Source organism: Psammomys obesus, unplaced genomic scaffold (assembly GCF_907164565.1).
Source record: "Psammomys obesus unplaced genomic scaffold, mPsaObe1.curated_primary_1811, whole genome shotgun sequence".
NCBI lineage: Eukaryota > Metazoa > Chordata > Mammalia > Rodentia > Muridae > Psammomys > Psammomys obesus.
In genome coordinates, this window is record NW_026596125.1 from 2437633 (window position 1) to 2449846 (window position 12214).

General features: G+C 49.5%; 1 protein-coding gene across 2 annotated transcripts in view; it reads right to left on the reverse strand.

Moving 5' to 3' along the window:
- Crtac1 (cartilage acidic protein 1) overlaps window positions 1-12214 on the reverse strand; it is a 138540-nt gene that overhangs the window by 119879 nt on the left and 6447 nt on the right. For both annotated transcript variants that reach the window (XM_055630016.1, XM_055630017.1), the window contains exon 2: window positions 961-1160. In XM_055630016.1, coding sequence (XP_055485991.1) covers window positions 961-1160 — 200 coding nt within the window. The remainder of the gene's footprint in view (window positions 1-960; window positions 1161-12214) is intronic.

The following is a 12214-nucleotide window of genomic DNA, read 5'->3' on the forward strand; positions in this document are numbered from 1 at the left end:
TCCTTCCCCTCCATCTCCCACATGCTGGAACCACAGACGCGTACCACCACACACATGCTGGTGGGGACCGAACCCAGGGCATGTTGGGAGAGCAGCTTGCCAGCTAACCTGTGTTCCCTACTCCCCTTTGCCTTCCGACTCTTGAGCTCCAAGTGGGATGACAGTGTGGTCAGAGGGATGAAGGTGCTGATGTGAAATACGGTGTACAGAGCCTGGCTCCCACTCACGCCCAATAAGTAACAATTACCTGCGGCGATTGGCAGAACTTACAATGCACTATCATGCCCAATAGCTGAGCGAGGCTTCAGGACAAGGTACTACAGCGATCCCTTCCTTCCAGATGATATGTCTCAAGGTCGTACAACCGGAAAGCTATACAGCCAGGGCACCAGCCAAGCCATCTGAACTCCGGGGCTCTGCTTTTCTAGCTGCACAATATTACTCCCCCCTTCGGAGGAGGAGCAGCAGTCAGCAAGCCTAGCCAGGGCAGGCTTAACTATCCCTCTTGATTTCCATCTTCACTCTTCTTTGAAATGGGTAATTAACGTTTTCTTAGCCTTCTGTAAAGTGGCATGGGAGTCAGTGAGCAAGCAGCAACCCCTCCTGCCGACTAACGCTTTTATGTCCTGCCGGTGTAGGACCTCACTGGGAAGGAGGCAATACCTGCGTGACCAAGGAGGCTGATGTGCGACAAGAGGCGGCCTTGAGCAGCCTGCAGATTCGGTAGCTTTCTTCTAAGCTGCCACCTGCCTCAAGACCCCGCTGTGGCAAAGGACAAAGCCACATCATCCGAGAACCGCAGCTCAGCCACCCAGGCTGGTGCTGACCACAAGGGACTGCAAGGCCCTAGTGAGAACAAGCATTGGCCACGGTGCTGTGTTTTGGAGTCACTGTCACACGACGGCATCGCTGCAAAAGCTGATTAATATATCTGTCAGAGTCAGGGTGGGAGGCACTTACCCGGCCACAACGATCTCGAAGTCCCCGTCACGGTCCACATCCGTCACTGCCACTCCGTAGTTGAGCTGGGTGGGGTTGCTGTCATAGTCAGGGGGCAGAACTGAGTTGGTCACTGCACTGAACATGGGCTCAGCCCTCTGGGATCCCCCAGTGAGGGGCAGAAGCCACAGCGGCAGCAGGAGCAAAGACATCCTGGCCATCTGAAAGCAAAAGTTAAAAACCTTACTGCAAGGTTCCAGAGCCGAGTAGCTGGGCAAATCTAGTCCCAGGGAGGCTGTGGGGACATTCCCCCCTGTCTCAGCAACTGTAGGACTAGTCACTGCATTTTATGCGCTCCGTCTCTGCTATCCTGTATAAAACCACGGCCCACCTCCATCACAGCCTGCTCTTTCCGCTCTTCTGTGGCACCCATCACTCTACCACACGCAACGGGATTCACTATGCATCATGCTCGGTTACTGCCTGCCACCCTCTGCTGGAGTACAAGGTCCACTTTGGCATGGATATTTGTCTGTTTTATTTGCTTGATTCACACCAAGCTAAGGACAAGATAGGCGAGGAGCAGTCGGTACCTATTTGAGGGAGGGAGGAAGGAATGAGGGAATGAAAGAAGGAAGGCAGAAGGATCTCCTATACTCTGAGAGAAGAAGGAAATAACAAATCTCAATGCAGAGGCCAGGGTGGAGCTCCCCACAGGTTGTGGAGTCCAAAGCAACAAACAGTAGAGGTAGCGAAGGATTGCTCTCCTGTGGGACATACCCCAGAGGAAGCCTGGCAAGTTCCCTAAGCCAAGATCCTTGGGCTGTTGGCCATTGCCTCCAGACCGAGAGGCAGTCAAGGGATGCATTCCAGCAAGGTCTGGCGGGAAGCACATCAGTCACTTGGAGAAATTAAACCATTGTGTGCGTGTTTTATTATAAATTAATTATGTATAATGCATTTTATAATTCATTATTATATCTCTAACATAACTCAGGGTGTTGCCAAGCAGCCTGGGGCCATGGGAGCCAGTGGCACTCACCCAGGAGACAGCTGAGAATGGCCAGGGAGGTGGAACACCACCTGCTCTGAGCTAGAGCAAAAGGCATTTAGAATGCTGAAGCTAGCAGCACTCTAAGACTCCACCTTAGGCAGAGAATGGGACCTCACAGAATGTCCCTGAGACTCTTGCAATTCCAGAAAGCCTGTGCAGGTCCAAGCCACCAGCAAAGCGCTCCCCTCCTGCCTTCAGAAGGCAGCAAGCCTCCTCCTGATAGAACTTGGCTGCTTGCTTGTCAGCGCATCTGGCAGCAGAGAACAAGGCTGAGCCAGACTGACATCTTAATGAGGGAAGAGCAAAGGAGATCTGAAGACTGTCTCCCCATATGGAGACAGATGCTCCTGCCAGCAAATGAGCTTGTGCTCCAGGTCAATGACCCAGAGGCCAAAACAGGGGGTCCAGGCACTGCCTTTAGATCTTAACAGAATCTGAAGCCTTCCTGGCGTCTCGCTGTAGAGAAATGCAGGGTAGGGCAGGGCTCCAACGCAGGGCAGAAACTATGTAGGATCCATCGTTAAAGAAGGTTCTTGTAGTAGCATGCTCAAACTGCACACACTGTGAGTCATGATACCAAATGAGGTCATTCCAAATTAAGAGTCCTCTGGCTAAGACAGCATCTTCTACCGGGCTGTCAAATCACTGAAAACATACACATTGCTCTCAGAGTTCTATACCAAAGTAGGAAGTTTGGCTGGGTGCAGGAACCCAGAACCATCTTTACAAGCAGCTGCAGGGTGCATAAAGAGTATTTAATAGGCAGGGTAGACAGAATGAAGTGTAACATGGATCTGAAGGTCACTAGACGTCTTGTTTTATTTTACTTTATTGATAGCATGACTTCTATTGAAGGGACAGTCGTGAACTTCTTGAGAGCCAAATTCAGATGATATGTGATCAGCTTACAGCACCTGCGACGGGAGTAGCCTTCCAGCAGCCACTCAGTTCCCTCCAGGCTTTGCGGGCTTTGGGTCAGGGGTCAGGTCCTAGCAGGGTAATGGACACTTAACCGGTAAAAATTTCTGAAAAGGAGAAAGTCCTATGACTCAGCCTCTTGATTTTTGCATTTTCTTGGGGAGCGGGGAGGAAGAGTACCTATGGGTTGACCTCAGCTTTGTTTGGCGATCTTGACAAACTCCAATATCACTGGGTTCCTGCTCTTTCCTTTGAATTGAAAGTTTGGGGAGAGACCTCTGAGGGGTCTTTCCAGCTCCAAGACTCTGTGATGGATGAAAGGAAGTTTTTTAAAGGAGATACTCAGAAGTCTCCATTCCGTGTCCACCAACTGCTTCTGCAAGTCTTATACCAATCTGTATGGTTTTCCTTTCTGAGGACAGTAAACCCATTTGAAAGAAAACATCTTTCCTGTAGGGTCATACAATATTTTCCTCTACAGGGCCAGACCTAGAGAGGAATAGACTATTAATAATGTCCCTATTAATAATCCAGATCCCAAATTCTCAGAGCAGAGTTGATCAGTGGGTGGCTTCACTTAGGTGGGTAGGCTGAGGTTTGTAGTGTTTGTGCTCATCATGTTTAATTCCTCTGTTGTGCCAAAGGTAACCTGTACACCCAGTCTTGGGATGCTCAGGACCAGCTTTGGGGGGTGAGATGGTTAAGTACTGGGCTAATGTGATGGTGGATTAGGAAACAGTGACAGAGAGGAAGCTTGTGAGAAACTATGGTAACTGTACCTGCTCCTCACAGGACTCAGATACAGGCTACCACAGACATGCTCCTCTGCATCCTGGCTACTCAGAGTGGTCCACAGAGCATCTGAAGCATTGTTTAGGAGCCTATTAGAAATGCAGAATGTTCATTCTAACATGATTTCCCATGACTTGTATGTATATTAAAATTTAAGAAACACTGCAGTCTTGGCTGTATGTTGAAATCACGTGAGAAGCTTAAAAAAAATTCCCGTGCCTAACAACCACACCAAGACCACAGATGACAAAAGAAAAAAATAGACAAGATGGGCTGTACCAAAATTAGAAACTTTTGTGCATCAAAGAACACTATCCAAAGTATAAAAAGCCAACCACAGAATGAGTATAAACATTGCCAACTATACATACGATACATTATTACTATCCATAGTATGCCAATAAAAACTCCTACCACACAACGGCAAAAAGAGAAAGGAAGGAAGGAAGGAAAGAAGGAAAGAAGGAAGGAAGGAACAACCTGATTCAAAGTGGACAAAGGACCTGAATAGACATTTCTCCACAGGTATGCAATGGCCTACAAGAGCAAGAAACCCCACAAATTACATAGCAAATGCAGATCAAAACCACAATAAACACCTGTAATCCCAGCACTCAGGGAGGCAGAGGCAGGCAAATCTCTGTGAGTTCAAGGCCAGCCTGGTCTACAAAGTGAATCTAGCACAGCCAAGGTTACTCACAGAAACCCTGTATCGAAAAACAAAACAAAACAAACGAACAAACACCCCATATTTCACTTCCATGGGGCTGACCACAACAATAGCAATACAACAACAATAATAAAAACCCAGGGAATAACAGATGCTGGTGAAGATGGGGTGGGCCTGGGGCCCTGCACATTGCTGGGGTGGGGGTGGGGGTAAATGGTACATCTGTGAGAAAACAGTATAGTGGCTCCTCAAAAACCTCACAATAAAATTACTACATGGTCTAGAAATTCTACTTCCGAGTGTGTACCCCAAAACTGAAAGAAGAAACAGACTCTTTAAAAGCTTGATTGCATTTCTTTTATGCTGGGTATCTTTTTCTCCTGTGCAAGCTCATTCTGGCTTAGGAACAATTTGTTCCTTTTCTGTGAGGGTGGTCTCAGGAGCAGGGGAGCTCATGTATGGGTTAATGAGCTCAGGGGACGTGATGTCCCACCTTGGGTGTTTTATCCACCCAGATATGTTGAGTGGCTACAGAATCTTCATCTAAACTCTTAAGTTTGGCATTTTAAAACATGTGCAGAAAACTCAACCCTCTCTTTTTGGGCCATCACCAAGGAAACTCTGGATGGCTCTCATTGTTAGTTTAAAGAGTTGTCTCTCAGACACTTGGTCGCTTTGGAATATGTACACCCCTCATGGTCTGGGTTGTTTGGCAGATGTTCCAAAATGGAACTCAAAGATGTGGACCTCTTGACAGGCATGATTTTGTAAAGTTTCTGCATCAGGAGAGTAATGAACTCCTTTCTCTGGTCACCCCAGGCTGCTTAAAGGAAGAGAGAGAACAAGGACTCCTGGGAGACTTCGGGAGAAACAGGTACCTGCACACCTATGTACCTAACAGCAGAGGTAATCATGATGGTCAAAAGCCACACAAGTGTCTGTGGATGTATAAACAAAAAATGGCATACAAAAGCAACGGGCTGTTATTCAGCCTTGACAAGACAGGAGATTCTGGTCCACGCTATCATGGGGACAAACCCTGAAGACGTTTTAGCAGGTAAACTAAGGTAGTCACAGGAAGACAAACGCTGTGTGATGACATTTGCATGAGGGGCTGGGAGTAGTCGGACCATGGGTTCCCAGAAGCTGTGGAGAAAGTGTGGGGAACTAGCGCTTGGTGACTGTGGCATCCCAGGATGGCAGGATGGATGGGTTCTGCAAATGCGGTGGTGTGATGGCGGCACAACACTGTGAATGGGCTTTGCACCACAGAATTGGATTTTTGGTGGTGATTAAATGGTAAACTTTATGTCCTGGATATTTGACCGCAATTTAAAAAGTGCAGAAGCGTGAGTCTTAAGTCAAGAACACCTGACTTAACCGGCCTAGGGCAGAACCTGGGCGCAAGAGTTTGAAAAGTCACCATCTGATTTCAATATGTTTTAAAATTTGGGAAACACTGCTCCACACTCGTGCTTCATGCCTCTCAGGCTCTAATGTGTCCATGAATCAACTGGTGCTCTTGTTAAAATGCAGATTCTGGCTCAATAACTCTGCCACAGCACCCAAGACTCTGTATTTCTAACAGGCTCCCCAGCGGCATCCATGAGGCCGGGTCTATAAACTACACGATTCTATGCAGCAGCTCCCAGAGTCATGAAACCAAGCTCTGTACTCCACTGAAGGTCTGGGCTTGATTCAAGAACCTTCGCTTTGCCTCTAGAGCTGAGGAGTGAAATCAACCAAGGGGGATGCAGTCCCCAGGACTGCTCCGGCTCAGTTCATCTTTATATACTCAAAGTGCCAGCTGTCTTCAGCTCACGGTGAAATTACCACAACAGGTAGGGACTGAGAAGAATCCCAACTCTGGTTTCCGCACAGAGGTAAGAAGAGGTGAAGGGGTCGGGTCAAGGAGGGGTGAGCCCAGTCAAGGAGATAAGAGTTAGATGCCATCAAAGGGCAGAACCCAGAGGAAATGAGGGTAGGGGCAGGTACAGACACATGCCAATGTGTTCCCAGAACCCATCATGGGAGGTGTGCTATTAGTATTATTAAGTGAAGGAGGGGAGGAAGGATTACTTCCAAGTGGCAATATGAATCAGCAGAAATGGCTTGCAGCTTGTCACAGGTGTCCAAAAGCCATTCTTTCTCTAGAGCAGTGCTTCTCAAACCACGATGTTCTTGACAGTCACCCGAGGCTGTGTGCCAGTGCAGGCTCTGATCCAGGTGGTCTGCATAGGCCCCTGCTCTACAGACCTCACCTCCAGCAACAGGGCTCCCAGCTAGCGATGCCCAAGCTCCTGCTGCCCTGGGAATCAGGTTGGAATCACCCCACCTCTGCCCCTGGGAGCACTGTGCTGAGATGTGTGCTGTTGGGTGTGATTTCGTTGGTCTGGGGTCATGTCTGGAGGCTGAGCCTTCTTAGGAGTTGTCGAGCTGATGCTGATGGGCAGCCCAGGACGAGAAGCACTGCCCCAGACTCGTCCCCTGATGAGAGTGTTCACTGCGATCTGATTTGAAGTGAAAAATGTTTCTCCTCCTGAAATTCATCATTGACTTGTTGAAGTTTATGAAGAAAATCCATTTAGCTGAAGAGTGTCAATGGAGGCAGAAGATATGAAGTTTGGGGAAGAAAGCAAAGCAGGCTGGGACTGCCTGAGGCAGAAGAAAGGGGGTGCCCGGAGTGACCTCTCATTTGATATGACTTGCTCAGGAGCCTCCTGTCACACTATTGTGAGCATCTGACTCCTCAGGGGAAAGGGTAAAAATCAAAAGTAGATTGGGGAGTGAGTTAGGAAAGGTGTTTTGTTTTCTTGGAAGCTTAGGTATCAGTCATCTGCCAGGCATTGTTCCAGTACTGTGACTGGTACTCACTAGTGGCAGTGTTCAAGTGGTGCTGAGAGCACTACAGAGCTCGCACGGCACCCAGTGCTAATACCGTAGTACGCAGTAAACAGTTCATCTGCTGAAGATGTATGAATTCCATGAACTAAAGATGAACAAAACCCAGTCCTGGCCCTCACAGAGCGTGGCAAACAAGCAGTGGACAAAGCGTGACACTCTGTGTCAAGGCCGTCTAAGACTGTCCAGGGGCAGAGCAGACCAGAAGAGGAGAAGCTGAGCTCAAAAGTAGAGCAGGGGCGCAGGGTCAGAGTGCATGGCGTCTCAGCAAGGCGTGAAGAGCTCTGCAGCGTGGCTGTGGAGGTAAGGACAAGAAGGGTCTCCAGAAGAACCATCCGGTGGCTGGACTTGTGTTTCAGGCTCTGGGAAGAACCGCATCACCATAATAACTTCTGAAAAATGCTCCATAAATGAACTTTTTGACAATCCTCAGTGAGAAGGAGAGGGAGAGCCCAAAACTTGGAGTCAGCGACCTGATCTAGACCTAAAGCCCAGCACAGACCAGCTAGTGACCTTGGCGCGTTCTTCCACCTTGCTGATCTTGGATGTCCTTGTCTATGAGGTCACCTGAGTCGTGGTGATGAAAGGTTAAGTGAGCCCCAGGGAAGGTCTGGCATGGGTCCAGGTGGGAAGCAGCTTGGTGGCCCATAGCAAAGGTGGAGAGTCTTCAGACACTGGCTCCTAGTCACATGCAGAACAATCATTTTTCTGTGGCCTCGGGACTTTCCTGAATTGGGACTGAAAACCGGTATCCAAGCAACCTGGCTTCTCTGCTGTGGGGTCAGGCAGCTGTGGGAGAGGCTTCCAAGGGCAATTTCCAGGGCGCACAGTTCTTCTGCAATTATCCAAAGTGCAAGGACACACCCCACACGCTCACAAAAGCAAAAGGCCCAAATGTTGGAAACAGGCAGAGAAAGCAGACCCTTTCAGATACTTGTCAGACAGCTGAGATGAGGGAGAGAGAGAGAGAGACACAGCAGCTGCAGGAACATCCTGCCCCTCATGGACTGGGCCATCAGATCCTCAGAGACCCACAAAAGAGCTTCTGGAATAAAAGCACGACTGGAGAAGAGCTGACGGAGCAGCCTGATTCAGTCACCCCAGCAACCTTTCCTGCAGACCCAAAAGGAACCTGGCCTTGAGCGAGGTGGCACAGGGGTCCTGAGGACCCGGTCATTCACCATTTGCTGTATGGGGTGAGGGGTGCTGTGGAAAGATAACCACAGAAAAACCCAAGTGACTCCCTCAGGGAGCTGAGATCACTTCCCAGAGGGAGGCTGCTGCGGCTGGGCTTCACAGAGTGGAAGAAGCCAGCTGAACAGGAAGAGGCTGAGGAGGAGGGAAGGACAAACAGTGCAGGGAACAGACATCGGCAAAGGTCAGGGGGACCCAGCTATCTTCCTGACCTGCCCTTGGCTGCCTGGATCGTAGTGTGGGAGGGAGTACTCACCCCCCCCCACACACTCCTGGATCTTATCTGGAGGAGCTGCCACCAGAGGAGCAGTCCTCAACTGGGATGTCAATGTCTAGAAATATTTTTTTGGGTGGTAAACCCAGGGAAGCAGTGACATCCTTCGGCTGGAGGTCGGAGATGCTGCTGAATGTCATTCAGAGCACAGGACAGACCCCAGAACAGAAGCATCTACCCTTAAGTGTTATTTTGGTGGTGATGGGAAGAAAGCCCACACTAGAATGCCCCATCCCCCATCAAACTGGACAGTGTGAAAGGCTCTGCTTGGGGAGTCTCTGGACCTGGCCCCTGTGGAGTGACTGGCCCTATACTGAGCTTGATCAAGCAAGCTAGCCTGCCCTGCCAAAGGGGCCTGTGGTAGGCATCGGCAGGGCCCCAGCAAGGCAGCATCTGCCCATCAGCTGTTTAGGTGACAACAGTGGCATTTCATCCTATCCACTGGAGTTCTTCCTCCAGCCTCCGCCGGCCCCAAAGTGGGTAGGGAAGTGAGGTGTTATTCATCGAAACCCTTCAAAACCAACACTGCCGTTCAGGTTGCAGTTCCGGTGTCCTGGTTGTTCTTGTTGCTTCATAACCCCTGGGTCATGGGTCAAATCTCCTTGCAGATCTCTTAGTGCTCCCAGCATCTCCATCCTGGCTGATTGGCATTTCTCCCTCCATCCTCCATTCCTGCTCATTCCTCTCCTCTTACTCACTCCCCTGCTTCCCTCTCTGTCTCAGAGCTGATAGCAGACTCTTCCTGCACCAAAGCAGAGGGGCCTAATGCTGCAATTTCAGGGAGCAAAAGCAGACAGTGATAATGATGGCATTATGTACCTACCTCTGGCCATACGGTGCTAGTGCCCTTCACATGGGTGACTTGTTTAATCCTCACTGGAAGCCTGGGAGATAGTATCCCCATTTTACAGGTGCAGAAGCTTGAGCACAGAGGAGTTAACTAACTTGACTAAAGGTTATACACTACTACATAGTGAACCTATGATCTGTGTTTAAGCAAAGTAGCTCCAGGATCAATACTCCTAGACACCTCGCTACATGGTTCCCTTCACTCCGCCATGCTTGTCTTAAATCAGGTGAGATGGGGACAGAAGGGAAGGAGAAAGACAGTGATGAGCTAGCCACTGACCCTAGCTAGCCACTAGGGTCAGGGTGGGGACTGTGCCTCAGGCTAGGGAGACAGCATGAGCATGGTGGAGGTGCAGGTTTTTGTGGCACAATGGGACTCTGCATGGTAGGAGCTGTGCATGTGGCAGGAAGGACTCTGGGAAGCAGGCCTACAGAGACTAGAGGCCTGGTCCCATAAGGGACCAGGTCCAAAGGATGAAAGGGTGACAAAGTGACAGTATGGTAGAAAGAGGACGGTAGGGCCAGAGGTGTGGCTCACTGGAGAGTGCTTGACTGGGTTCACCAGACCCTAGCTCTCATTCCTAACACTGAAAAAAAAAATAGAGCAAGAAAATAATTACATTAAAGTATGCAGGAGACAAGAAAGGGCTAGATGCAGAGAATAATTAAGAGGGGAATACTGGAGCTGCCATTTGCTAATTCATTAATTCAGGATTGTTTACGACCTGTTTTATGCCAGGCTCCATGCTGGTCACCAGGAAAACACTGAGAACAAGAGAAAATCCTTGTGCTATGGGGTGCACGTCCTAATACTTTAGTTCTGTTTCTGCTCTGCTCTCACTGCTGGTCCTCTGCAGGGCCAGCCTGGAAAGACTCTAGACCTCTGTATCCCCACGAATGCACCCAGAAGGCACATACACTATGCACCTCTCCTCCCATCCTGCTGCTGGGCCTTGTGCATGCTAGACAAACATTCTATCACTGAGCTGCATTCCCAGTGGCCCTGTCCTATGCATTGTCCCCAGCATTAGGAAAATACATTGTTTCCTCTCATTAAGAGAAAGCTCTAGACAGTGCCTAATACAGTACCAGAGAGAAAAGGCAAAATACAAAGCCTAAGAGACCTAGGCCATGAAATGTCACAGAGAGCACTCTGCTAATGAGACAATGTTTGTGAAAGAGAGAAATGCATGGAAACTGCTAGTCTTAGTAGGATCCTACTAAATGTTATCACCAACCCGGCCTTCCTGGCCTGTGAAATGGGCAAGACAGGCTCGTAGACTGTGGGAGGATGGACTGATATGAATGCATGTTAACTTCTCAGCACAGTGCTGGGCGTTGCAAATGCCCACACAGGGCAGGAAATGGTAACAGCAATCACACTATTACCGCTAGTAATAGATGCTTGTCGCCTGAACAAATGCATCTCAGGAGAAGGGGCCAGGCACGCAGGTGCCCCTTCCAGGAGCAGCTGTCAAATGCTGAGCGGAATGCTCTGGACTGTAAGACTTTGAGGAATAGACTTGCTTCTGTTACTAATTTGTCTTGGGACCCCAGAGGAGTTCTGTGGCTCCTTAAATACTGCTTTCCAAACGTAGAAGCCCTCAATACACTTAGATACACACACTCATTCTTCAAACACGTAGGAGAAGCCTACCTACCACGTTAGAAATGACAAGCCAGGCATGGTCCCTGGGCTCAAGGAGCGAGGTGTGCACACAACCTCATAGGCTAGGTTCAGAGCAGCAACAGGTACAGAGACTAGATGACGCCAGTGGGAGGGAGAGATTGACTGGTGGGGTGGGTGGGGAGGCCAGATAGGAGAGGGTCCCTGGAGCAGGTGAATTGGGATTCCAAGTGGCACAGACCCACAGATCAGAGGCACGCATGTGAGACAGATCGGTTCATGCTGCGAATGCAATTGCTGCTTTCCAGAATGCAGCGTCCGTGGAGGGAGATGAGAAGGGAGAGGAAGTGGAGGGTGTTGTGTTGTGTGCAGGCTGCAGCTGGGGTCTGCCAGAGCCTGCAACACTGAGGGAAGGGTCCTGGAGTCACAGTGTAAGGAGGTTCGGAAGTAAGGCGGAGACATGATTAGACTTGCATTTTTCAAAAGGACATTTAGCTTTGGGGCAGCCTCGTGCCGGACATTGATTGTGTTTCTGAGCAGTGTCCTGGAGGGGATGTGCACAGCCTGGGGTGAGGGTAGGGGTGGCCACTGGATGGTCCCCAAAGTTCTTTCCAGACCTAAGAGCCTATGGGTCAGGGTTGGGTTGTTTTGCTTTTTTTTTTTTTTTTTCCCCTGAAATAATTTTAAATGCATTACTGGACCTTGCTATTAAGAGCCTCCTCTTGGGAATGGTTGTGTGGAACAATGTTTCACTCCTGGTTTGTCTTCAGTGGAAATCCATTTTTTTTTTCTGTTCCATGGGCCTAAAGCAGAGTAAGGCTGCTTGAAGGGGGCATCAGCGAAGCTACTTGGGCGGGTGAAAGGAGAGTAGAGCGGTTGTGGATGGTGAAGAGGAAAGGAAACACGACCTTGCTCCTGGCTCACAGCTGACCATCGTCCTACTGAGTGGACCTTGCAAAGAAAGGGGTCACGAACCCTGCTGATTAGCAGGGTCCT